This window comes from Lontra canadensis, unplaced genomic scaffold (assembly GCF_010015895.1).
Source record: "Lontra canadensis isolate GAN:19392208 unplaced genomic scaffold, GSC_riverotter_1.0 scaffold63, whole genome shotgun sequence".
Taxonomy (NCBI): Eukaryota; Metazoa; Chordata; class Mammalia; order Carnivora; family Mustelidae; genus Lontra; species Lontra canadensis.
In genome coordinates, this window is record NW_022631057.1 from 11,372,219 (window position 1) to 11,396,168 (window position 23,950).

Consider the following 23,950-nt stretch of genomic DNA (forward strand, 5'->3'; position numbering starts at 1 on the left):
ACATGTACACAAGAGCACACACATCCACTCCAAGGGGACAAGCAGATGTCACATAACTGTGAACCAGCATAAAAGTTACAAAGTCCTCCTTTCTCTGACTCATTCCTAAAATACTAGGCAACTTACATAAAATTCCTACCCCTTGGGGCACCCGGGTGGCTCAGTGGGTTAAAGCCTCTGCCTTCGGCTCGGGTCATGATCCCAGGGTCCTGGGATCGAGCCCCACATCGGGCTCTCTGCTCAGCAGGGAGCCTGCCTCCCCCTCTCTCTGCTGCCTCTCTGCCTACTTGTATTTCTGTCTGTCAAATAAATAAGTAAAATCTTTAAAAAAATTCCTACCCCTTAATTTTCATTCCTCACTCAGTGAAATGAGGAGAAATGAACCAAGTTCCCTCCACGTTCCCTGGAGTTAGAAAAACCTCCACATGAAAAACATACTGATGACACTTTCCATGACTAATATTACCGTTTCACGGCTAGGAAGAAAATACACTGATGATTCTATAAAAATTCCATGGAGAGCAGTGGGCAAAATACCCCCCAACGGTAGGTTCTTCTCCCTCTTCCCGCACGCCCACCTGCCGCAAAGAGGCTGCAAAAGCCTCGTGAGAACTGTTGAGCCGGGTCCGGAACTGGCTGCAGATGCTCTTGGCCAGCTTGGAGGCGCTGAGGCTCTCGATGGCTTCCTGGGCCACCTTCCTCTTCCACTCCAGCGTGATGGCAGGCGGGCTCACCCACGTGAGGCGCTGGATGATCTGCAGGACGAGGTCAGTGAGAAGAGGGAGACCGGTCTCAAGGGAGACCGCAGCCGCCAGAAAGAACCCACACCCCTCCCCTGGGGGTCAGCCAGCCTAGGAGCAGGCGATGAAGAAAGGAGCCCTGTGAAGGCCAAGACTCCTCTCCAGTCCCACCGACCCGATAGTCAGGGCTCAGAGCAAGGGAAAGCATCAAAGAACACCAGGCCGAGTCCACATGCTCATAGGCCCTCACGGTATCCAGGCAGCGCCCGGGGTGCTGAGAACTCCCTTTCTGAACTCCGGATGGAGAAAGAGCACCATCGAATCCCGGAAAAGAAACCACACAAATGGCCCCTGGCAACCAAGCCTGGTTCTGAGAAAACACTTAGGCTCGGAGAAAGGAGTATGAGGAAGTGAGTGAAGGAGAGCTTTACGGCTGCATAAAATTTCATTTACATGCGCCACTTTAAGCGTTCAAGGGGCACTGTTCCTAGTTATTTCAGAATAGGCATAAACCAGAACTCTCCCGGGCAGACAAACCCGGAAAAATGGCCGCCCTACCCCAGGAGAACTTTCTAGACATCAGTCGCTATTGGAGGGACTAAGGTTCATCTGAGCCAACGGGGGCGGGAAACGCTCCTCCAGAGGACTCCACCTGTTTGATTTGCTCCCACAGCATCCTTGTGACCGACGACCCGGAGTGAAATGTAACTTCAACGTGATAGGCGGCATTTAAGATCTGAAAGAGAGCCACGAAGGAAATCCGTACGCCTGAGCACAGTGGCTGATTAAAAAAAACGTGATAAATACTATTTACTTAAAGCACAGAGTCCCGTTTCAAGGTTCCCAAATATGTCCTTCCATAAACGTGCAGGCCACATGGGTCGATCACCTATTTTGCGACTCTCTGGGCCCCTTACTTCCATCTTCACCAACCAGCTCATGCCTGAACTGCGATTTTGCTGTGCGCAAGCACCTCTGACGGGCAGGGGTCATGCGAGGGGAAAACAGGGTAAGATTCAAACTGGATGGGCCAGAGGGTGCCCGGGATGTTCTTGGCTAGCTCGAGGCTGGGCTTGTGGGCGGGCTCTGTCTCCTGTGCCCTCTGTGATGTGGTGGCTACCTGGTCTTCGAGTACCTGTTTGAGATAATTACTGGTGATGTGAACCGAGACATCCTGGGACTTCTCCAGGCTCTGCAGACAGCGTTCCAGTGTCCCGACGAAGCTCTCGCGCAGGTAGTCCACCGAGCTGATCAGCTTGTTGGCCACCGCCTGATTGAGCCGGGAGATGATGAGCTCCTGGATCTGCCGGATACAGCATTTGATTTCTCGGGTGCCCACCGCCTCTCCGTTCTCCGGGACGATGACATCTACGGAGGCAGACACACAAGCCAGCTGGCCGTGAGGGAAAGGGGCAGGCACTCAGAAGAAAGGCCTCTCCTCATCAAAGCCAAGGAGCCACCACGATAGCCACGAAGGCTCTCAAACACATGGCTGGCGGACGAGCTCTGACCCTCAGTGTGACACGGGGCCACGGGATCCATGACTACTGAGGGCATTCCTGAGAAGGAGCAACTGCATCTAGAATGAGCCTACTGATTCTGTCGGCTTTCTGTCACATTTATAGGACAGGAGGAGTATTTATTGAGTGCAGACTATTTGAAAGGCACCAGAATAAGTATTTTACATACGCAATCGAATTTAATCCTCATGATAACTTTGTCAGGTGGGTATTACTGGTCATTTTATAGGTCAGGAAACAGCCTCGAAGAGAGGACAGAAGGGAAGGGGACAGTACAGGAAGGACAACAGCTCGCGTCCGAAACCCAAGCTCGCAGATTGTCTTGGATCTTTGTACCATTTCACACTGTGGAACTCCCAATAAGATCCAGCAGTTGGGGATTCGATGCTAATCAATTACTGAATAAAAAGCAAAACTGGAACATTGTCGCCAGCTTGCTACTACCTCCCAGAATTAGAAATCTGTTCTGCGAGTCAGAGGACAGAATTGAAGAAAAGACAAATTACCCGCAAAAACTCCACTCCTAAAAAGGCACTCTCATGTCTACTGTGGGAATTAAAATTGGTGTCGCCTCTTTGGAGGAAATTTTATATATATCAAAAAAATTTTTTTCTAACCTATCGAAATTTTAAACTAACCAACCAACCAACAAAAATATCTACATACCCTTTGACCTACCTATGAAGACAAATCCATATGTACCTTTATAGAAAGGTCTCTAAGATATGAATTCAGTGCAAAAGCAAGGGGCAGAAGAACGTATGGAGGAAAACTGGGCGGCCGGAGGACAGTATATTTGTATCTCTGAGTAAAGTACTATGCAGTAGGTATTATCTTTAAAAAAAAGTATTTTCTGAAGTGTGTATGTTATATAGCCTGCATGCATACATTACCTCTATTTTGCTATTTCTTAAGGTTTTATTTATTCGACAGAGAGACCGAGCATACAAGCAGGGGGAGGGGCAGAGGGAGAGGGACAAGGAGACACCCCGCCAAGCAGGGAGCTTGCCATGGGGCCCAATCCCAAGACCCCGAGGTCATGACCTGAGCCGAAGTCAGACACCTAACTGACTAAACCACCCAGATGCCCCACATTACCTTTATTTTAAAACATAAACCAGGACCAGAAATTGGGCTCCTGAGGCTATGTGGTGGCTCTCTTCTAAATCTACCCATCATTGCCTCAAGGATCCCCAGGAAGAGCTTCGAACGAGGTTAAGAAGCAGACATGTAAGTCCTGTCTAACACACAGCTAACTCGGAAAGTGGCTTCCCAAATCGGCCAGGTGGTTAACAGAACCGGACGGCTGGTCTACTTGTCCCCAGCTCCCCTGTGTCTGTTGAACTGACCACTGCATCCCAGACACCACACACGGTATCCCCGGCACATGACCAATAGGAAAACATTTCCCGGTCTGCCCAACTGTTTTGCCCCGCGCGCTACGGTACTAGCGCTGATGCCCGGCGTCCTCAGTCAGAAGCCTTCCGAGATCTCCACTGCAAGTCCTGAACCACCTTTGCTCATCTTCAGAAACACCTATGAGAAGGCTTCCTGGGCTTGCTAAAGTGGCCTGTCTCCTCTGTGTGACAGCCATACTCCATAGTTCACACACTCACTCAAACTCCCAGGAGGTAGTGCACGCACACAACTCCCTGTGAACTGCTGTAAGAGATAGGATTTAAACAAGGCGCCGTTCTCCTGCATCTCTAGGACTGGAGAAAACAGTCAGTAGGACATAAATAACTGTAATAAAAGAAAATGAAATACACCAGAAATTTCAGGTATGCATGAAATGCGATGAGAGTTCAGACGGATGTGATCACTATTAGCTAAGAAAATTAAAGACTGGGGCGCCTGGGTGGCTCAATGGGTTAAAGCCTCTGCCTTCGGCTCAGGTCATGATCCTGGGGTCCTGGGATCAAGCCCTGCATCGGGCCCTCTGCTCAGCAGGGAGCCTGCTTCCCTCACTCTCTTTGCCTGCCTCTCTGCCTGCTTGTGATCTCTGCCTATCAAATAAATAAATAAAGTCTTCAAAAAGAAAGAAAAGAAAAGGCTTCATGAAAAATGCTATTTAGAAGAGACTCTGAAGGGTAGATAGGATTTGGAAATTTACAAATAGAAGACTTTTTGGGTTTAGGGCAGGGTGGGGGTCATGGAAAAGTAAAGGAAGGGCTGGAGGACAGCAAGCGGCTGAGAGCAGGTGAAATGTGGGAAACAGGCCTGGGAAAGTCCGCCAGGGCTGGGCTCTGCAAGATCCTTAACACCAGGCTGACGAGTCAGAACTTAGTCCGCAGAACAGGGAGCCAACACAGCTGAACTGGAGAAAGGAGAGAAATGTCCCGGAGAGCAACAGGAAACAGTAGTTCAGGTGGACTGCAGAAGAGGGAACAGAAAAGCTAAGGCAGGGGCACCTGGGTGGCTCAGTGGGTTAAAGCCTCTGCCTTCAGCTCAGGTCATGATCCCAGGGTCCTGGGACTGAGCCCCGCATCGGGCTCTCTGCTCAGCGGGGAGCCTGCTTCCCTTCCTCTCTCTCTGCCTACTTGTGATCTCTGTCTGTCAAATAAATAAATAAAATCTTAAAAAAAAAAAAAAAAAGATGCCAATACACAGAATCCACAGAGGGACTGGAAAAAAAAAATAATAAAACCTGATGCGAGGTCCCACGTCAGAAATTCTGATTAACCAGTCTGGAGTGCTCGGGGGCGATCTCAAACATCTCTATTTTCAAAAAGCCCCCAGGAGATTTGGCTGTACCGCCGTGATTGAGAACCTCCAGGGTAACCTGCACACCACATCACTGTAATTCATGGGTGGGAGGGCTAATGTGCCCGCAGGGCAGGTTACTGAGCAGTCAGAACACAAAGTCAGCCGCACCAAAAACCTCAGCCCAAAAGGCCTGATGAATCACGTTGGGCCAATTTTGTTATTAGCCATTCAGGAAGAAGGGACTTCCAGAAAAGCTGAAAACACGACCTTGCGAGAAACACTCCCGAGCTGGGTTTCAGGAGCAGCCTGGAAAGAAAATGAGACCACAACACACACCAGAAAGAACCAGTAAGGAAGCACAGGCCATGCCGAAGGTCAAAGCCAAGGTGAGAGCATGACTTAGAGACTGTTCTTCAGGGAGCTGTTTTCCAGCTCCAACAGGTCAAGAGGATACAGATAGAAACCAGAGATTAAAGAGCGCTATTAGGAAGAACTTACCAGAAGTCGGACTACCAGTCCCGGGAGAGCGGCCGCTCTGGCTAAGTGATTTAAGGCGGGCTCCTACTAATGACAGTTGGGTAGATGAGGTTCTCCTGAGTTTCCTTTGGCCCTCAGAATTCATGGGACTCAATTTCCAGCTAGAAAAGGGTTAAGGAATCCTGTGGTCCCAGCAGCCTGAGCCAAGCTCTCCAGCTAGGACCTACCTTTAAATTCCATGTTGGCAGCATCCTCCAGAAGTTCCTCCTTCATGGTGTTAAGCGTCTCAACAATCATGTCCTTCATTTCCTCTTGCTTCCGGTTGGCAATATTCATCAACGACTCGTACAACTCATTTTCCTTTTTCCGAGTGTATTCTAGACGTTTGGGAGTGATCTGCAGGTCCCGCTGCATGTCAAAGGCCTGGTTGATAAAGATGTCGAGGCAGTGGCAGTGCACCCGGTTCAGGGCCTTGGCTGTGTCCACCAGGCGGGTCTGTAGCACCTGGTGAGAAAACGTGCTCAAGTGCCTCAGTTTCTCACTTTGCTCCACCAACATGCTCTGAGCTTTAGTGTCTTGGCCGGGGGTCCCACAGTTCCAGTGACTGCTGCTCAGATAGCCCAGGTCTACCAGCTGATGATGGAGGGCTGACCTTTCATTCTCTAGTCTTCTGGTAGGCGAGGCAATGATTTCCGAGCCCAGCTTCGGCACTTTGAAAAAGAATACGGGAAAGGAGAAATACTTCCGGATTTCCTGAAGCTCTTGTTCGTCCCTCTCAGACAGTTCGTCCTTGTGGAGTGCATAGGTTATCACAGGCAAGAAATCGTTCACCAGGTCACCCAGAACATCTACTGCGGGCCGGAGGCCCTGGCACGGTGCAACCACGATGTCCACGTCCTGGAAGGGGAAGGGGGGGTCATATCAGCACCTCGGGGTCAGAACCAATCCTTGCCTCCCTGAAGTCCCACACTCAGACCAAAATCCATATCTATGATGGGACAATGGGGCTTCAGTACGCCCCAGTCACTTGCCCACCTCCTTCCTGAGTTCCCAACACTCCCTGGTATAGCCTAAGAGGCAGGCACTCATCTAGAGAGAGACAACAGCCTGTAGAAAGGATGGCAGTCTCTTTAGTCATTTCAGATGTTAGTTCTAGCTTCCTTTGTTGTTTGGAAATCCACTGGTGCCCTCCGATGAAGGAGTAAGACAAATATTAGAAGAAGAAAGAACTGATGTGGACATGATCAGATCGGGATTGAGGCTGCCTGGAACATTCCTCCCACTCTCCTCTTTGTTCATATTCCCAGCCCCACCTTTCTAAGGCAGCTAACTCCCAGGCTAACTACGAAGCAGCCTTCCAATGTCCCTGTACTCTTGTCATGTTCTTAGTGAGTCTTCCCTAGTACACAGTCCCAAGCACGCTCGACTTCTCCTTTCCTTAATGTTCAACACATTTATAATTTATTTACTTAAAACCCGTTTTTTGGGGCACCTGGATAGGTCAGTCCGTTGACCTGCTTTTGGCTCAGGTCATGATCCCAGGGTCCTACATCGATTCCCACATTGGGCTCCATGCTCAGGGGGGCGTCTGCCCCTCCCTCTGCCTCTCCCCTTTGCTTGTGTGCACGTGCTCTCTCTGACAAACAAATAAATCTTTAAAAACAAATAAAAAATAAATAAAACCTATGTTTTCCCAATAGCCTGTCAACCCTCTGAGGGCAGGGAACATGTCTACCTTGTTAACTACGGATAATTCCAGTGCCTAATACATAGCCCTCAATATTTTTGAATCAATCAAGCAGCAAACTAAAAGCCAGGTTTGCCAAACATTATTATATTACTGTCCTATTCTGAAACTTGCAGGTATCCCAAAGTCTTAGCCCCATAAGCCTTGGTAATACCTTTATTCTCATGGTCACTTGGTATGACAGAGACCAAGGTTTGCGTATCCAGTACTTGGTCTCTGCATTATTGGGAAGGCAATGGCCTTTACAGACAAGGCTGCCCGGTAAGTGTGTGGGCATTTCAGGAAAGTTCTTTAGAAGGGGTTTGATTCTGCCAGGAAGTATGCTTTTTGGCCTCATCCTTTTTGCCTGGAATAAGAAGGTCATCCTATAGTCCTAAGGCAAACCTAAGGGTAGAAGTCAGCACTGAAAATGATGAAGCAAAAAGAAGTAGGGGGCCTGGGTCCCTGAGGATGGCAGCTCTGCCAGCCTCACTTCAGGCCTCTTTCATGTGAGGGGAAAAAAAATCAGCTCCTATCTAGTCTAAGCAAGCCCATTTTTCTGACTGTCAGTTACGTATGACTGAACCCACCAATCACAACTGATACACCAAAGATCCTAAAGTGAGTTTCAAGAATGATCTCTGGTTTATTTTATTTTATTTTAAAGATTTTATTTATTATTTGACAGAGAGAGACACAGAGAGGGAACACAAGCAGGGGGAGTGGGAGAGAGAGAAGCAGGCTTCCCACAGAGCAGGGGCCCAATGCGGGGCTCGATCCCATGACTCGGATCATGACCCGAGCCCAAGACAGACGCCCAGTGACAGAGCCACCCAGGCACCCCATGATCTTTGGTTTAGAAACAAACCACTACAGGTCCTGTTACAGCCAGTAGTTTTTGCTTTGTGTTCTACTTCTTTCCTGAGGATCTTGAGGCACTTAAAGAGGATATGTTTCCTTCCACTGCACACGCTGCTCTTCTAGATCTTTGAAATTGGGGCGCCTGGGTGGCTCAGTCCTGAAGCAACTGCCTTCAGCTCGGGTCATGATCCCAGGGTCCTGGGATCAAGTTCCACTTCGGGCTTCCTGCTCAGCGGGAAGCCTGCTTCTCCCTCTCCCACGCCCCTGCTTGTGTTCCCTCTCTCGCTCGCTAGGTCTCTGTCAAATAAAAAGAAAAAAGAAAAAGAAGACACCATCTACTCTGTCTGGCATTCCAGACCAAAGGTTGAACTGGAGACTCACGCTTGTACCACCACTGTAGGCACACCAAGTGCGATGGCTTCAGGGACTCACAGACTCAAAATCATTCCTCCACAGAATTCTAGCACATTCTACAGAGTTACAAAAGAATTCAACACAAACCTGTTCAAGTGTGTGTCCCTAGCATTTATCAGATGTTGCAAAGATACTTGATTTGAAATGTAAACAACACGCACTTGTTTGTGTTCTTCCGGACTCCAATTCTGTTTTCATTCCTTACCTTACTGAGTGGCAGGTATTTTTGATGAAAAAAAATTTTAAATAAAAACCTAGGTCCTTTTCCTTTTTGATCTCCTTTCCTAGATAATAAGAAAGGCCTGGGAAATGCCAGCCCATTGTTTCTTGTCCTGTGTTGTGTGTGTGTGTGTGTGTGTGTGTGTGCGTGTGAGAGAGAGAGAGAGATAGAGAGATCTCCCATCCCCAGAAAAGCTTTACAAAGATCTCATCCTCCCCAATAGAGACTTAGTAAGTCTAATTCTCAGGTAGATCAAATAACTGTTGTTTGGCTGGCCACTGTGAACTCTCCAAAGCTAAAAGTGCTTTTAGCATCTCACCATTGCCAACTTGAGCAAACACTACAAATCCAGCTACTTTCCATCCAAGCCTAGGCCAAGAAGAAACTGCTGTTTCATCTATGCCTCGAACTGCATGAAATGTTTTCTGGTAGGTAGACTAGTCTGACACTCATCCCACTGTTCAAAACAAACCCCCTTTCACTACCCTGAGTCACACTGCTGGAGCATGAATCACTTCATGAGGCATATTCAAAAAGTGGGCAAGAACTTTTACAGCTTAGAGTAGAACACACAATTGCCTAAATGCCAACATTATAACACACATAATAATTTGATAAAGGCTAGGAGAGAATCCCAAGAAATGAAAAGCTACAATAAGATAGAGAATGACAGGTGAAAATGTTTTTTATAATTTTTATTTTAGGGCGCCTGGGTGGCTCAGTCATGAAGCATCTGCCTTCAGCTCAGGTCATTATGCCAGGGTCCTGGGATCGAGCCCCGCATCAGGCTCCCTGCTCGGTGGGAAGCCTGCTTCTCCCTCTCTCACTCCCCCTGCTTGTGTTCCCTCTCTAGCTTCCTATCAAATAAATAAATAAAATCTTTTAAAAAATTTTTATTTTAAAGCTGCAAACCTCTCTTCAGTATATGTATGTATACATTTTGAAAGGTAAAGCCTGATCAAACTTATTATAATATCATGAGAAGCAAGCCTAAATGAGCAAAACCAAAGTAAGAGTTCCTTAGAAAATTGTCAGGAATAATTTTGCTTGCTTGCTTCTTTATGATGGATTTTCTTAAAATTCTAAGATAAATTCATAGGTTTTCCTCCAAGAACCATTCTGTGTGTGCAAGAAAACCAAAAGCTGGGCACCTGGGTGGCTCAGTGGGTTAAGCCTCTGCCTTCGGCTCAGGTCATGATCCCAGGGTCCTGGGATCGAGGACCACATCAGGTTCTCTGCTCAGCAGGGAGCCTGCTTCCCCCTCTCTCTCTGCCTGCCTCTCTGCCTACTTGTGATCTCTGTCAAATAAATAAATAAAATCTTAAAAAAAAAAAAAAAGAAAAGAAAAGAAACCCAAAAGCTGTGGGATCTACTTGCAGAACCAATACTCTTCCTAGGGGACTGCGGATTTTATTTGCTCATGGGCGCAATTTCATTTTTTAAAGGATTCAGGGCTTTCTAATGGAAGGTACTACCTGATACACTGACAAACAGAAAGAAGTTGTCCACTCCTAAATATATCTTGTACTAAACAAAAACGGGCAAAAGACAAGCGCGACGCTCTTCTCCTCCTTCCCCAGTGAGTCAGCGCGTGCAGTTGGTCTCACCTCGCTGGCGACCGCGAGTGCCGGACACAGGCAGGAGGAGCTGCTGCCTGACCTTCTGGCGGTGGCCCAAACGGGCTGCAAGGCGCTGTGTGATTCTGTGACACTTACCGTGAAGGCATGACTCATCCCTGACAGTTATAAACAAAAAGGGAAGCCACCACTGTCTCCTGGAGACAGGGAGTGAAAAAAGTCATCAGTAATACAGAGAGGAGGAGCCAGAGCCGTTGTGGGCCCTATTCTGGCCCCCGGAGAGGAAGTTTGCCCTCAGACGGTTTCGTGGAAGGCTGCCTGCCTTCCTAGTACCTCAAACGGGGCTTGGCATTCATGAACACCCAACAGATCCATGTGGAATAAATGGATGAGTAAGTGACGCCTTCACTACCTGCTCCAAACCATTTCAGTAATCATATATAACACTTCCCATCTTTCAACCCTAATCACACACATTTAGCTGTGATTGCTGTTTGCTTCTACTCCCGGAAGAAAGCAGTGAGTAAGCATTTTGCTCCTAACTCAATCAGGGAATTAGAATCTCAGGGAAGAATGAGAGTGCCCCCCAAATTCCCACTGGAAGTCACAGGGAATTCCTAAAGGGAGTTCTCCTGTAGAACGCATTCTGCACAAGTCTACAGAATCCACAGAAACTGATGTGCTAACCATCGATTTTTCTTGGCAAGATTAAGAGAATGAACAGAAAGGAGACTGTTACTCTGCAAACACTGACCTCTTAGGTTTAGTCTCTGATGTACAAGGACATTGTCTGAAATGCCAGGAAGAAATGGCCCAGTCCCTGAAGAAGCCTGACCACTTCCTAATGACACTGGCTCTCACGGCTCGTGGCACATCCTGAAACTCCATTGTGGCCGAGAATGAGTGCATTCACTGATGGTTCAAGCAGGAGACAGTCACGCTCTCACAAGGGTCACACAAAGGTCACAAAGGTCTTTGCTTTCTCCACAGTTCTGAAGCCTCAGGTTCCCATCATGCAGAAAAGCAGCACATAACTACGTAAGATAGTTCTGCCGGTGCTCAGCCGCTGACCCGGTCTCAACCTCAGTCCCTGTCCCCACAGTCTACCTACCTTTACTGGCCATTCTCTTCCCGTGCCATTCTCACGGGGCCGTCCAGAGGTTTTCCCTATCTGTTCTTATACAGGTGAAGCATTCTTCACTTTTACCTGGTTCCCAGAAGGATCACTCTTAAACGCCAGTTACATCTTAAGGAAAAAACCTCTCTGCTCTTGTTACATTGTACAAAACACCTGGCTGCGTACACACTTAGTGGCCTCCGTGCAACCTTCCTTGTAGCTACTCCAACACCCAGTACCCAGGGATACAGGCAAATGCAGGAATCTGGAGCTTCGTTCTCTTGTCATTTACTAGATTCCTCCAAGCAGAGAGACAAAGTGGTAGAAGGCAGAAGAGAGAAGGCAGAAGGGAAACTTTTTATAACTTTAACTTTTGTGTTATTTCGCTTTTAATAGCATCCTTCTCTTCTGCCATTACCAAGGCTCTCTATAATGAATGGGGAAGAACTTTGTCTCTAACTGGAGCAGAATCATGGTGATAAGTAACTTGGAACCAGAAGGACTTCTGCTTGACAAAAGGAAGGCGTTCCAACATGGTTGTCAGGCAAGGGACTGGTGACTGAGAGAGGGGGAAATTCTCTTCTCAAGGATGCTGATTAGTACATTCAAAGGGAGGAGGGAACTGGCTTACTCTGTGCCAGACACTGTGCTAAGTCCTCACACACCATCTGACTGAGAACTCACAGCAGGCCTAGAAGACACAGATTGCTACCCTATCTTGCACAAGAGGGAACCTGCCCCATCACCCGGTCAGCGAACCGACAAAGCCAGGATGTCAATCCAGGTCGGCCCGACTACAAAGAGCACACTCAGTCACTGAAGGTCCACGGGGCGTCAGGAGCCGTCTGGGCTGATGTCGGGCAAGTTCTAAAAGACAAATGGAGGATGGACAAGATGACTTCAGGGATCCTGACAATAATAGTGTTCCAGGTTAAAAAGTATATCCTAGGAAGGAAAGGCTCTGCTGTGAAACCAGTCGTAGGGACTGGCTGAGACACCATGAAAGGAGTCAAAAAGAGAACATTTTCAATAGCCGCAGTACTGCCTGGTGACAGTACTTCCAACCTGAGTCTCTGAATTCCCTGCCCCCACCACCATCCTCAACTCAACGTGAAACACACCGAGATCTTTGACACAGTGAAAACAGGGAAGCCTCTGGATGTAAAAAAGAGGTAGACAGTGGACGCCTGGGTGGCTCAGTCAGTTGAGCATCTGCCTTCAGCTCAGGTCATGATCCCGGGGTCCTGGAGATCGAGCCCTGTGTCGGGCTCCCTGCTTGGATGGAGAGCCTCCTGGTCCCTCTCCTTCTGCCTCTCCCCCACCGGCTCCTGCTCTTTCCCTCTTGCTCTATCTCAAATAAATAAATAAAATCTTAAAAAAAAGAAAAGAGAGAGAGATAGATGGGATCCTGGAAAAAAGAAAAAAAGACAAAAGAGGAAGATTAAGGCTATAATCTCTGCTGGATTTTCTCCCCAAGAGCTAACCTTGGAAGGCCACAAATGAATCACTGGTGGTGAAATGAGAAAACAGCCTCAGATTGAAGCTGTTCTTTTTACATTTATTTTAGCGAGCACAGAGATTTAAAAAACAAAAAACAAAAAACAACTTGCCTCTCAACCACGCACACCCTCAATAGGTAAATTAACCTGCACCAGGTACTACAGGTTTCTTGGCCAAGAGCAATGCGAGCAGGTATACAGGACGCCTACGTTGCCCACACCTGTTAGTGTGTGATAGGGGAGAGGCAGGAGGGATGTTCAGTATGAAGGGGACAGGCTCACTGCCTACAAGGAATTTATATTTTTGCATCTGTCTGAACTTCCAATACCCTTTTTTTTTTTAAGATTTTATTTATTTGACAGAGAGAGAGAGATCACAAGTAGGCAGAGGCAGGCAGAGAGAGAGGGGGAAGCAGGCTCCCTGCTGAGCAGAGAGCCCGATGCGGGGCTCGATCCCAGGACCTTGAGATCATGACCTGAGCCGAAGGCAGAGGCTTTAACCCACTGAGCCACCCAGGTGCCCCCCAATACCCTTTTTTAATGTAACGCTTTAGTTCCCCCTTCTCTTTGCCCCATAAAATCAGGGCTTCTTTATATCTCCAGAATGCCATTCTCCATCTTATACATGTTACCCAACTTTGGGTCTTTTTCCTTGGAACGGCCATTTTTGACCCAATTCCATATATTATCTTTCCCGAAAGGTTATTTCCTTGCCCTGAGGACCTTCACCCAGCCTTCTTTCCGTTTTGTTACCAATCAACTGTTATCTTTCAACCTAGAGACATTCAAGATAAGATCCGGTACCTGACTAAAGGTGAACGACACAAACCAGATTTAGTTTTGTACCCCACCGTCCTAAATGCCAAAAACTAGACAAAAATTGAGAGAAGCTAGTTTTCCATCAACAAAGAATGGTTAGTAAATTTGGGGGTTAAATTTTTGCATAAACTATTGTCATGTCAAGTAAAATCCTTTCATGATCTTGGGTTGTTAACAGTGTTAACTGCTGAGAAATGACAAATAGCAAGGTCTGTACAACAGTGAAAATAGATTATTTCCATTGCTAGCTACTGACGGAGACTGAGGGTTATAAAGAGAAAGCTTTACTACTCCAACTGGTTAGAGTTAAAAATAAAGTTTATTTGCAAGTCATCAGACCGTGTTCCTGGAAACACTACAGTCTACCTCGGTTCCCCGAAAGTTGCCCCATCACACACCATCCTGAGCCAACGACGGTGTCTGCGTGTGGCAGTCTGGCCCCCAGGCGACATGTACGTCTGTCCAGAGGATGGAGATAAACAGGCCGGCAGAAGAACTGAGAGCTCTGTCGGCCCCAGCATGAGCGAGACACTGGCCAGGCTGCAGAGTCCCCACCTCCGACTGCGAGAGTTTAATCCTCTCGGCTCCTTGCTACCCCTTTTCTTATAGGTGGTCCCAGGAAACTTCACACACACACACACACACCCATATCAGACTGCGGCAACCCGGACGCGGGCACTGCGTTCCAGCGGACTCGTAAGAAGAGGTGGCAGTACGCCGGCCAGCCAGGGTGACGGTGGGGAAGGGAAGCACCTGCGTGTGTGGAGACGGACCTGGGGAGCACCGTGAACGCTGCAACGTGCTGCCAGTGGGAAAATGACTCTGTTTTTAACACTAACGGAGGCTACGGAAATGAACGGCTTGACGGTGTTCCTCTGCTAATGAATTATGAACTGAGACTCTCGGGGGACCCAGAGCTCAAAAGCTGGGAGTACCAAGCCCTGTGGGTCCCCGTGGGTCAGTTTATTCTGGAACACACTGAAACTGGCTAATTTATGAGGCCTTTAAAGCGCCATATTAGAAGAATGACCATTGTATAAGAGGGCAGGGGGAAACTCTGCTTTGATAATCTGACAGCTGAAAATGAACATCTCATTTCCCCTAATTCAGTCTTGGCTGCCTTGAGCCAAGTTTTCCCTTCCTCACCACCCCCTTTGCAAACCAAATGGAAGGGCTGTTCAGAGCTAACTCCTTGATCTTAAATACAACGGGAGTGAACAAAAAGATCTTTCTCACCAGCACACAAATCTTCACAGTAGCTGGGAAGCGGGCCCATCCCCCCCACCTCCCTGAGCTCCGCCCGCCGAGGCCCACGGGTGCAAGAAGACAGGAGCCTGACTGTGCAGGCCGAGGGGGCCTGAGCGCCACAAAGGCTCCGAAGGCCTCTCCAAGGCATGGCATCAAGGGGTTCCCAACTTAGAACCACTGGGGTCGGCCGCTATTTCTGCATCAAAACCACTGGAGAATAAAGCAGATCCCAAGGAACACCGGCTAAGGACGCCTCACCAACCACATGAAACAGAATTCAAGAGGCCAGAGAATTCCTCAAGACAAGAGAATATTCCTCAAGCAAGAAAACACAGGGGCACCTGGGTGGCTCAGTGGGTTAAGCCTCTGCCTTCAGCTCAGGTCATGATCCTGGGGTCCTGGGATCGAGCCCCACATCAGGCTCTCTGCCCAGCAGGGAGCCGCTTCCCTTCCTCTCTTTGCCTGCCTCTCTGCCTACTTGTGATCTGTCAAATAAATAAATAAAAAATCTTCAAAAAAAAAAAAAAAGAAAGAAAGAAAGAAAGAAAACACATACTTCAGCTGTGCAGAGAGAAAGCTGATTTGGTACCTTGATTTCCCAACCAAGAAGCTGCCTCAACTGCTCCCTCAGTGGCGTGCTTAGCGCACGTCAGGAGCAGCGGTGGGGTTGGGGGGGTGGGGTGGGGGAGCACTCTCCCCACTCAGATGTGTGCCCAGGGGACGGCTCTCACTCTCCTGCCTGGCACTTGCTTGAACTGCCCCAATTCATGGAACTAAAGTAAATGAGCATTAAAAATTAAAGTCAATAAAATGAAGGGACCCAGAGAAATCAATCCAGTCACGTGCCTCTCCTGACCATGGCTCTGTTCACAGTCCAAGATTGCTTTGAAAAGGCAAGAACAGGAAGAACTGCCACCTGACCGATAGCCATCAGACCTACTTAATAGTGGTTTTTTGTTTGTTTTGTTTTTAAGGATTTCATTTATTTTTTTGACAGAGAGAGACACCATGAGACAGAGAACACAAGAGGGGGGAGTGGGAGATGGAAAAGCAGCCTTCCGTTGAGCAGAGTCCGATGTGGGGCTTGATCCCAGGACCCCGGGATCACGACCCGAGCCGAAGGCAGATGCTGAATGGCTGAGCCACCCAGGTGCCCCATTTAACCGTGTTTTTTAAGCTGCAGGTCAGAATGCAGCAGGTCACAGCGTCAACTTTGCGGGTTGCTACCATCGGTTTTAAAAAGTAAAGTCAAATAGAAAAGAGAAGATAATAGTGTGTTTTACAAAAAGTAAAAGTATTGTTTCATGAAATGTTATTTCTATGTGTATAGGGGCACCTGGGTGGCTCGGTCGATGGGCATCTGCCTTTGGCTGAGGTCATGATCCCAGGGTCCTGAGAGGGAGTCCCACATCTGGCTCTTTGCTCAGTGGGGAGCCTGTTTCTCCCTCTGTCCCTCCCCCTGCTCATGTTCTCTCTCTCTCTCTCAAATAAACAAATATTTTTAAAAAAATGTATATGTGTATATATATGTATTAGGCCCTGATACAAAGTTTTTTTTTTTAAGATTTTATTTATTTATTTATTTGACAGACAGAGATCACAAGTAGGCAGAGAGGCAGGCAGAGAGAGAGGAGGAAGCAGGCTCCCTGCCCAGCAGAGAGCCCGACGCAGGGCTCGATCCCAGCACCCTGGGATCATGACCTGAGCCGAAGGCAGAGGCTTTAACCCACTGAGCCACCCAGGCGCCCCCAAAATGTTATTTCTTAAGTAATCTCTATACCCAATGCGGGGCTCAAAGTCACAACCCCAAGATCAAGAGTAGCATGCTCTACCAACTGCGCCAGCAAGGGGACCCCAGTGAATGAAATTCTAGAAAATTCTGAAAGCCCACTGACGCACTAGAACCTGAACAAACCAGATCAGGCCAGAATATCGCAGAGAGATTATGTGTGACTCAAGTACTGACGAACTGTGAAGTTCACAGGTCAACCGAGCAGCCTCAGTTAATGAACAAGGATTACTGTCAGAGCTGCAGCTAACGTTGCACAAGAACGGGCTGGCATCCTGGACCTAAGGAGTGTGAGCCCTCAGTCTGAAAACACAGGGAAGCCACTGCTGAAACTCTACTCAGAGAAAATGTTGGCTTGTGCACACAGCCCCTCCAGCATTTATCAAGATAAAAGAAATCTGGTCTCTGGAAGGAAATGAGAGGACAGCTTCTAGTTCTGAAGTGTCAAAGGCCATAGGCACAACCAAAGGACTCATTCACTGACTGGGAGATCAGGCCTTTTAGAACAGGGTAGGTACAGAGGTTATAAGAAGAAACAAAACTTCCTAGTGCTGCTAAGCCAGCCCTTACTTCCTGGCACAGCTGTCAAGGTGACGGGACTCTCTGTTCTGAGCCGGTGTGCATTCTTTCCACTCCTGACCCCTGACACAGTCACATTCTTTGCTGATCCCCACTCGGTCTCATCACATTGCCTGGTCCCAGCTATAGAGCAGGACCCGGAGGCCTAGCACAAGAGCTGAATCCTTCCTCAGTGGAGATCTGAATACCAGATAGTTGATATGATCTCTTAGATGTGGGAGTAGATTTCAAGAGGGAAGCCAAGAAGATATCCTTTAAGATGACAGGATCTCTGTATCTCCTCACAATGAGCCTGACCTGTCCCCAGGTTGTCTTGTTCCTTAGAAAGCAGGAGACAAGATCTCTCCCCCAAAATAATAATGGCTAGGTCTAAGGAAAAACTCCCAAAGTCTTTACTCTGGCTCAACTCGAATAAGAGCATTGATAATCAATCCATCATCTTATCATTCCTTTTAGAAAGGGACGGCTGGAGGCAATTCTAGCAAGATCTCAGGTCCTGATCAAAATTACTCTGCAAAAGCCCAGTGGAGATGCACGGAGCTCAGGGGGCAGGGAGATAAGCGAACTGCTCAGGGTCCTGCCTGTGGTGTAGACTTGCTGCCAGGGCCTGTCTGTCACCTTCCTGGGTGATATGCTCTATCAGCTAATGCTCAGGGCCCAGAGCATTGCCAAACCGCTCTGTGAGAAAGCTCAAGCACAGGAAAAGCGTATGTCCGTGTGCAGCTGTTGAGAACGGTACCTGTAAGAGCGCGTGGTGCATCGTGACCTCCAGTTCAGCTAAAACAGGGGCGGCGTCCTCCCCATCCTCTTGGACCTCCAGGTCCTCCTCAGGGATGGTGTCCCAGTTGCCCTGGTGAGCAACCAGCGTGTGCACCAGCTCGTACTGGCCGGGGAGTGCCAGGCCGACCCGCGTCTGAGTCCCATAGGTGAAGCGGAGACGCCGGAGCTTACAGCTCTCCTCCCTGGCCGGCCTGGCGGTGGGAAGCACGTGCACCCCCAATAGCAGGTTCAGCAGCTGGCACTTGACATTGCAGTCCTGGCCGAGGATCAAGATGCAGGGAAGGCAGTCCACAACCTGCTGGAGGTACTTCTCTTCCTTAGGTGGGAAGGCGATGCAGCTCAGCTGGCCTGGTTGGAGAAGGGGAAGGTGGGGAAGGAGAAAGCAGTACAGAGAGACAGTGAGGACGGGCAGACAGAAACCCAGTCAGGATGCAGGGTCCTATAGAAGCAATTTCTAGGAAGCTCCTGGCTGGAAAAGAGACCAGGAAAATCTCTCTGTTGGAAAAGGTTCCTCAAATATCGAACAGGAGTCCCGTCCCTGGCTTGTCCCCAGAGCAGGTGTCTATACCTAGAAAGGCAGCAGGGACCTGATCCCTCCCTGCTCCTTTTTCATGCGGTGCAGGGCCAGCCCAAGGAGTACACCAGGACTTGGCCTTGGTCTTGAGATCCTTAAACTGGCAAAGCCAGAGAAGACTAACGAACTAGGATGTGAGTCCAAGGGGACACTGTACCTGAACATGTCAAAGTGAAGACCTTCGTGACAGAAAACCTAATACTTGCACACAGAAGGCCCTTGTAAATGTCTCTACCACGTGCCATGTTAGCTGTTACTTTCCTCATTTATGACATCTTTTATAACTAAATGTGTGAGCTAATCTTTGTGTGTGAGAAAGAGCTGATCTTTACACACGCGTACATCAAAATAAATTGTTATTCAAGTCTGCTTAGTTCTAGAATCTTTTCCAGTTCGTCTCTCTGATGGCTGCTGACAGCATCCCAGCTGCCGCATCTGTTCTCCTATAACTTCGGGTGCTCGGTGAAGATCAGTAACTCCTGACCAAGGGCCATTGCTTCCGTTTACGGAGGACAAGGCCTTGAGTAAGACAAAGGGAAGAACTCCCTGTCAGGAGACAGTCCGGGTACATCTAGGAGGAATGTGATCGGTCTCACAAACATCCACTCAGGACAACCACACTCACGTAAATGGCGAGCTTCCACAAACACAGCAGGCAGCGTTCAAGAGAGAACAAAAAGCTTCCTAAAGGAGGAGAAACTTCTGTCTGTGTAATTCACTGACCTGCACCTCTCGGATTCAGAACGCAATCATTCCCAACCAGCTCCCTGTCTGTGACTCAGGCAACCCCTGAGTTTGCTCAGAAAGGCACAGCCACAGCGGTTCTTAGGCTAGAAGAAGGCTGATCTCTGGGCCAAATACATCTTTACTGAAAGGCTGTGTGACACCAACTGAAAAGTACTCCCCTTCAGTCACGTCACTGTGAGCTGTTAAGCCATTCGTAAGCTGTTTACTTCGTTCACCGGAGGGAGTCTGATTTAAGGGGCTCTTCTGCTTCAGCCTGGATCTATTCTGTAACAAGTCCTCAAACCCCCTTCTCTTCCACAAATGGCGCCACCAAAAGTTTTCAAGAAGGTTTTGCTTTTGCCCGAAGTCCTCTCCATGCTTTTCATTAAAGCCCTTCCTTTCATGTGTGTCTGTGAGTCCAACACCGGGCCTGCATGTGCACATCAGGACACCGAGACAAGAAAATCGAGCCTCCCGGAAAAGAGATGGGCTCCTGGGAAAAAGCAAGGGGTCGTAACAGAGTGCCTAACTGTGTGCAAGGCATGTACCAAACCCAAGCGTAACACACAAGACCACTGGTCCAATCTTTGATCCACAATCTAAAACCAAGCAGAGAGGGGCGCCCGGCTGGCTCAGTCGGTAGACCACGCAATTCTTGATCTTGGGGTTGTGAGCTGAGGTCATTTCAAAATAAAATCTTTTTTTTTTTTTAAGATTTTATTTATTTATTTGACAAACAGAGATCACAAGCAGGCAGAGAGGCAGGCAGAGAGAGAGAGAGAGAGGAGGAAGCAGGCTCCCTGCTGAGCAGAGAGCCTGATGTGGGACTCGATCCCAGGACCCTGAGATCATGACCCGAGCTGAAGGCAGAGGTTTAACCCACTGAGCCACCCAGGCGCCCTCAAAATAAAATCTTTAAAATAAACAAAAGCGAGGGGACAACGCCGACAGCTTGTATGTTGACTGAGCAAGTAACCCGGTCTAGTCCTTAGTCCCTTCATATCTGGTTCACAACTCAACACTTATTGCAGTCTAATCTGGTCATCTGTTTATAATGTCAAAAGCAGTAAGGACCATCAAATTTCTCTGTACCCTGGACACCTAACACAGTGACTGACACTGAGCAAGTACTCAGGTTGCTCACTGGTTTGCTCTGTGTAAGAACCATTTACTGTAGAAAATTATCTACGGAAAGCTGTAAGTAGTTCCACTGAGTTCTCAGAGACGTCTAGGGGCAAAACCATCGTCCCTAAAAGCCTTCATCTCAATGCAGAGAGTGGACACGGACAACAGAACAGGACCTCCCCCAGCACCTCACAGAATTTAACTACAACTATGCCAGCCTGAGCTGTGGGGACAGATTCGCCAGCTAGAATCGCTCTCAGCCATACTTTCTATCCTTTCATCTTTTCCCAGTGCTGCTCGGAAGCTCAGAGGGACATCCAGGTGTAAGCCCACGCTGATGACCTTCATAACTCCTACAGCAAAAGTTGACACGTAAGAAAAAACGAAACCTAAGTGAGCGTGGAGAGTGGATAGCTGAGAACTAAAACCAACTCATCGCTTTTCAGGACCAGAGGGCGAGATCACAAAACCTCTGAGGCTAAGCCTCAACTCTAGGAAAGCCAGTAAAACATGCTGCCTCAGCCAAAGCCGCAGCAGACACACCCCATTAATCATCTGACCCAAATGATCACCCTCCCCTCCATCTCTGTAGTGACAAAAACAGCCACTGCAAATACACCAGCTGGGTTCAAATCACCATAGACCAGTGCAATGGGACAGGAGTGCACTCCACTCAGGTTCTCCGGGCAACGAGTGGACTGAAGAAAATCCTCAGTATGGGTATCGCCATCTGTTTTTCAATATGTCACTATTCAAGCCTTTCACTTCTGCCACCGGTCTTTAGTTTTCCACTGATTTCCGACATAGGTCTACCAGATTTGAACAAGGGCACGGATGGGACAGAAACAAAGTCAGTGCTAGATCGCTTCCATCCTTGTCTCTCCCGGGAGGGGTGCAGCAAGCAAGAGGAAAAGCAGGGAGGGGGGCAGAGATTGTGACTCCCAGGCTCCACTCCTCACTAGCTGTGACTTTGGCAATTCACTTGCGTTTTCTCAGCCTTGGATTTCTCATCTGTGAACTTAGGGAAGGGCATGACATCATTGTTAACATCTTTCCAGTTCTAAAATTCCAAGACGCCATCAGGTTTTAACTGGTGCAAGACACACCACTGAGGGGGATGAGTGGTTGGGCTGGTTGTTTTCAATCTTAAATTATCTGTGAATTTAATCTGCAAGCTTTCCCTGGACTATTTTAACAGCAGATCCAAAAGCTGACTGAACTAGCCAGGGGCTCGGAGGACCTACAGAGTGCGGTCTCAGCAGCTCTCTAAAGGAAGAGATTCCAAAGGGTGGCCTGACAGTAGGAGGGAGGAAGAAAACCTGCTTCAGAGCTGGAGCAGCTGCCTCACTGACAGTTTAAGGACTTCCGAGTTAATCGAGTTTTCTTTCATAATTAATCTAACAGCATCTGCATCTGGGGCCGCCAGAAGGGACCGGCAGGGCGTCTCAGCGGGAGCCCATTAACCCCGCCAACACCAGCCACAGGCAAATTCAACTCACATTGTCTTAAGTGCAAGCCAAGGTTCTTATTTTGATTTATGTATTTTTTGATGCTTCTTAAATACAGATCATCTTGGTTAGGGTTACTTCTAAACAAAGGTTTCCAACTAAAAGAGGGAGGAGGAAAGCATCTATAGTAGCAACCCATTCTGTTTGTTTTCCATCACAAACGGGAGCAAAATACATCCCCAAATATGCCTCTTTGGCTTGCTATTTTAAGCTGGTTATTTTTAAATAAACAGCAGATGCAGGTGAAACTCTGAAAACTGAGCACAAGTTACCCTTTCGTAGGAAACATTTACACTTAGAGCAGTACAAGGGAAATGTACCAGGAAGAGAAAGAGGAGTCTAAATCTCTAGAAACCCTTGCTAAGATTTTATTTGACAGAGATCACAAGTAGGCAGAGAGGTAGGCGGCATATGGGGGGGGGATGGGGAGGCAGGCTCCCTGCTGAGCAGAGAGCCGGATGTGGGGCTCGATCCCAAGACCATGAGATCAAGACCTGAGCTAAAGGCAGAGGCTTAACCCACTGAGCCGCCCTCGCGCACTAGAAACCATTATCTTAATGCAGACCATTTACCCCTGTTCACAGCAGTCCTCCTGATAACCTCCCGTAACTGACTCCCCACCCCCAACATCTCTGTCTTCAGCTGAAGATGATGTTTAAGGTGGTGGCATGGGCCTTTCTGGAGGGTTTTTCCTGGAGGAAAAACATGCATATAAGAGGGATACACGTTATTAAACTTGTTTGTTTTTCTCCTGTTAATGTGTCTTTTTATCACAGGGGTGTTGTGGCTAAGGAACTGGAAGGACAAATGAAAAACTATTTTCCTCCCCACAGTTCTATTTACTTAGCTCTTTCTAAGTACATCCCTTAATTGGCTTCATCTCATTTAATGCTCGCAATTCTACCCAACGAGGACTATTATTATCCCCATTTACAGATGAGGAACCAGCAGCTTGAAAAACAAAACATAACAGAGCCATGTTTCTCCATTTATCTAAGCAGATGAGAGACGGAGCACAGCACAGTGCAGGAGCTGGGCCGAGGTCTCGGGGGCCCAGCTCAACGCCTACGGGTAAACAGGCCCGTGAAGAGCCAAAGAATATGCCGTCCCAAAGGGTATTTTGAGCTCAACGGACTGGACACACAATGCTATAAGACGGGCATTCTCACCTCCTCCCCCTTTTCTTCCCGAAAGCAGGAGATAAAAACCCCCATCTGGATGGTGAACTCCCTATACCAGAAGTAAAGCAACACTCTTATCATCAGAGACCTGGGGTAGGGGCCAAAAAAATCAGCACAAATAAGGCTTGTTAAACTAACCCTTATCTTCCTGCCACTTTTCCACCACTAACTGCCTTACCCCAAGCCCCTCTGTCTTGTCACATTTTCATAACTTACTTCTCTTTGCCCATCCAATTCAGTACATTAAATGTTCAGCTCTGCTTCTTTGGGTCTTCATCTCCTATAGGGATATTTCCATGTACATTTCCATGTACGTGTAAAATGTAATAAAATGTGTATGCTTCTCTCCTCTGTATCTGTTCACATCAGTTTAATTCTTAGGCCTGGCTGGGGACTCCAGAAGGACAGAGGAGAAATTTTTCCTCCCCAGTACCCACTACCACATTTTCCCCAGCTTGGAGCCAAACACAATTTGTTGATTGCAGGACCCCAATTTATTTTTATTTAAAGATGTATATATTTATTTGAGAGAGAGAGAGCTCAAGCAGAGGGAGAGGGAGAGAAAGAATCCTCAGATGGGCTCCGTGCCCAGGAATCCAATGTAAAGTAGGCTGACAAGAGTCTCTATGAAAACTGTCAAAAACTCTCAAAATTGGGGCACCTGGGTGGCACAATTGGTTGTGCCTCTGCCTTCGGTTCAGGTCATGATCCCAGGGTCTTGGGATAGAGCCCCACATCGGGCTCTTTGCTCAGCAAGAAGCCTG

The 23,950-nt window shown here is 48.1% G+C and overlaps 1 protein-coding gene across 1 annotated transcript in view; it reads right to left on the reverse strand.

The window, feature by feature from the left end:
- The window catches only part of DSTYK (dual serine/threonine and tyrosine protein kinase), a 45,048-nt gene that overhangs the window by 7,893 nt on the left and 13,205 nt on the right, over nucleotides 1-23,950 (reverse strand). Inside the window, exons 2-6 of the mRNA XM_032878430.1 lie at nucleotides 18,032-18,420; nucleotides 5,671-6,340; nucleotides 1,876-2,108; nucleotides 1,393-1,476; nucleotides 579-755 (exon numbers count right to left, since the gene is read on the reverse strand). Of these exons, the coding sequence (XP_032734321.1) occupies nucleotides 579-755; nucleotides 1,393-1,476; nucleotides 1,876-2,108; nucleotides 5,671-6,340; nucleotides 18,032-18,420 (1,553 nt within the window). The remainder of the gene's footprint in view (nucleotides 1-578; nucleotides 756-1,392; nucleotides 1,477-1,875; nucleotides 2,109-5,670; nucleotides 6,341-18,031; nucleotides 18,421-23,950) is intronic.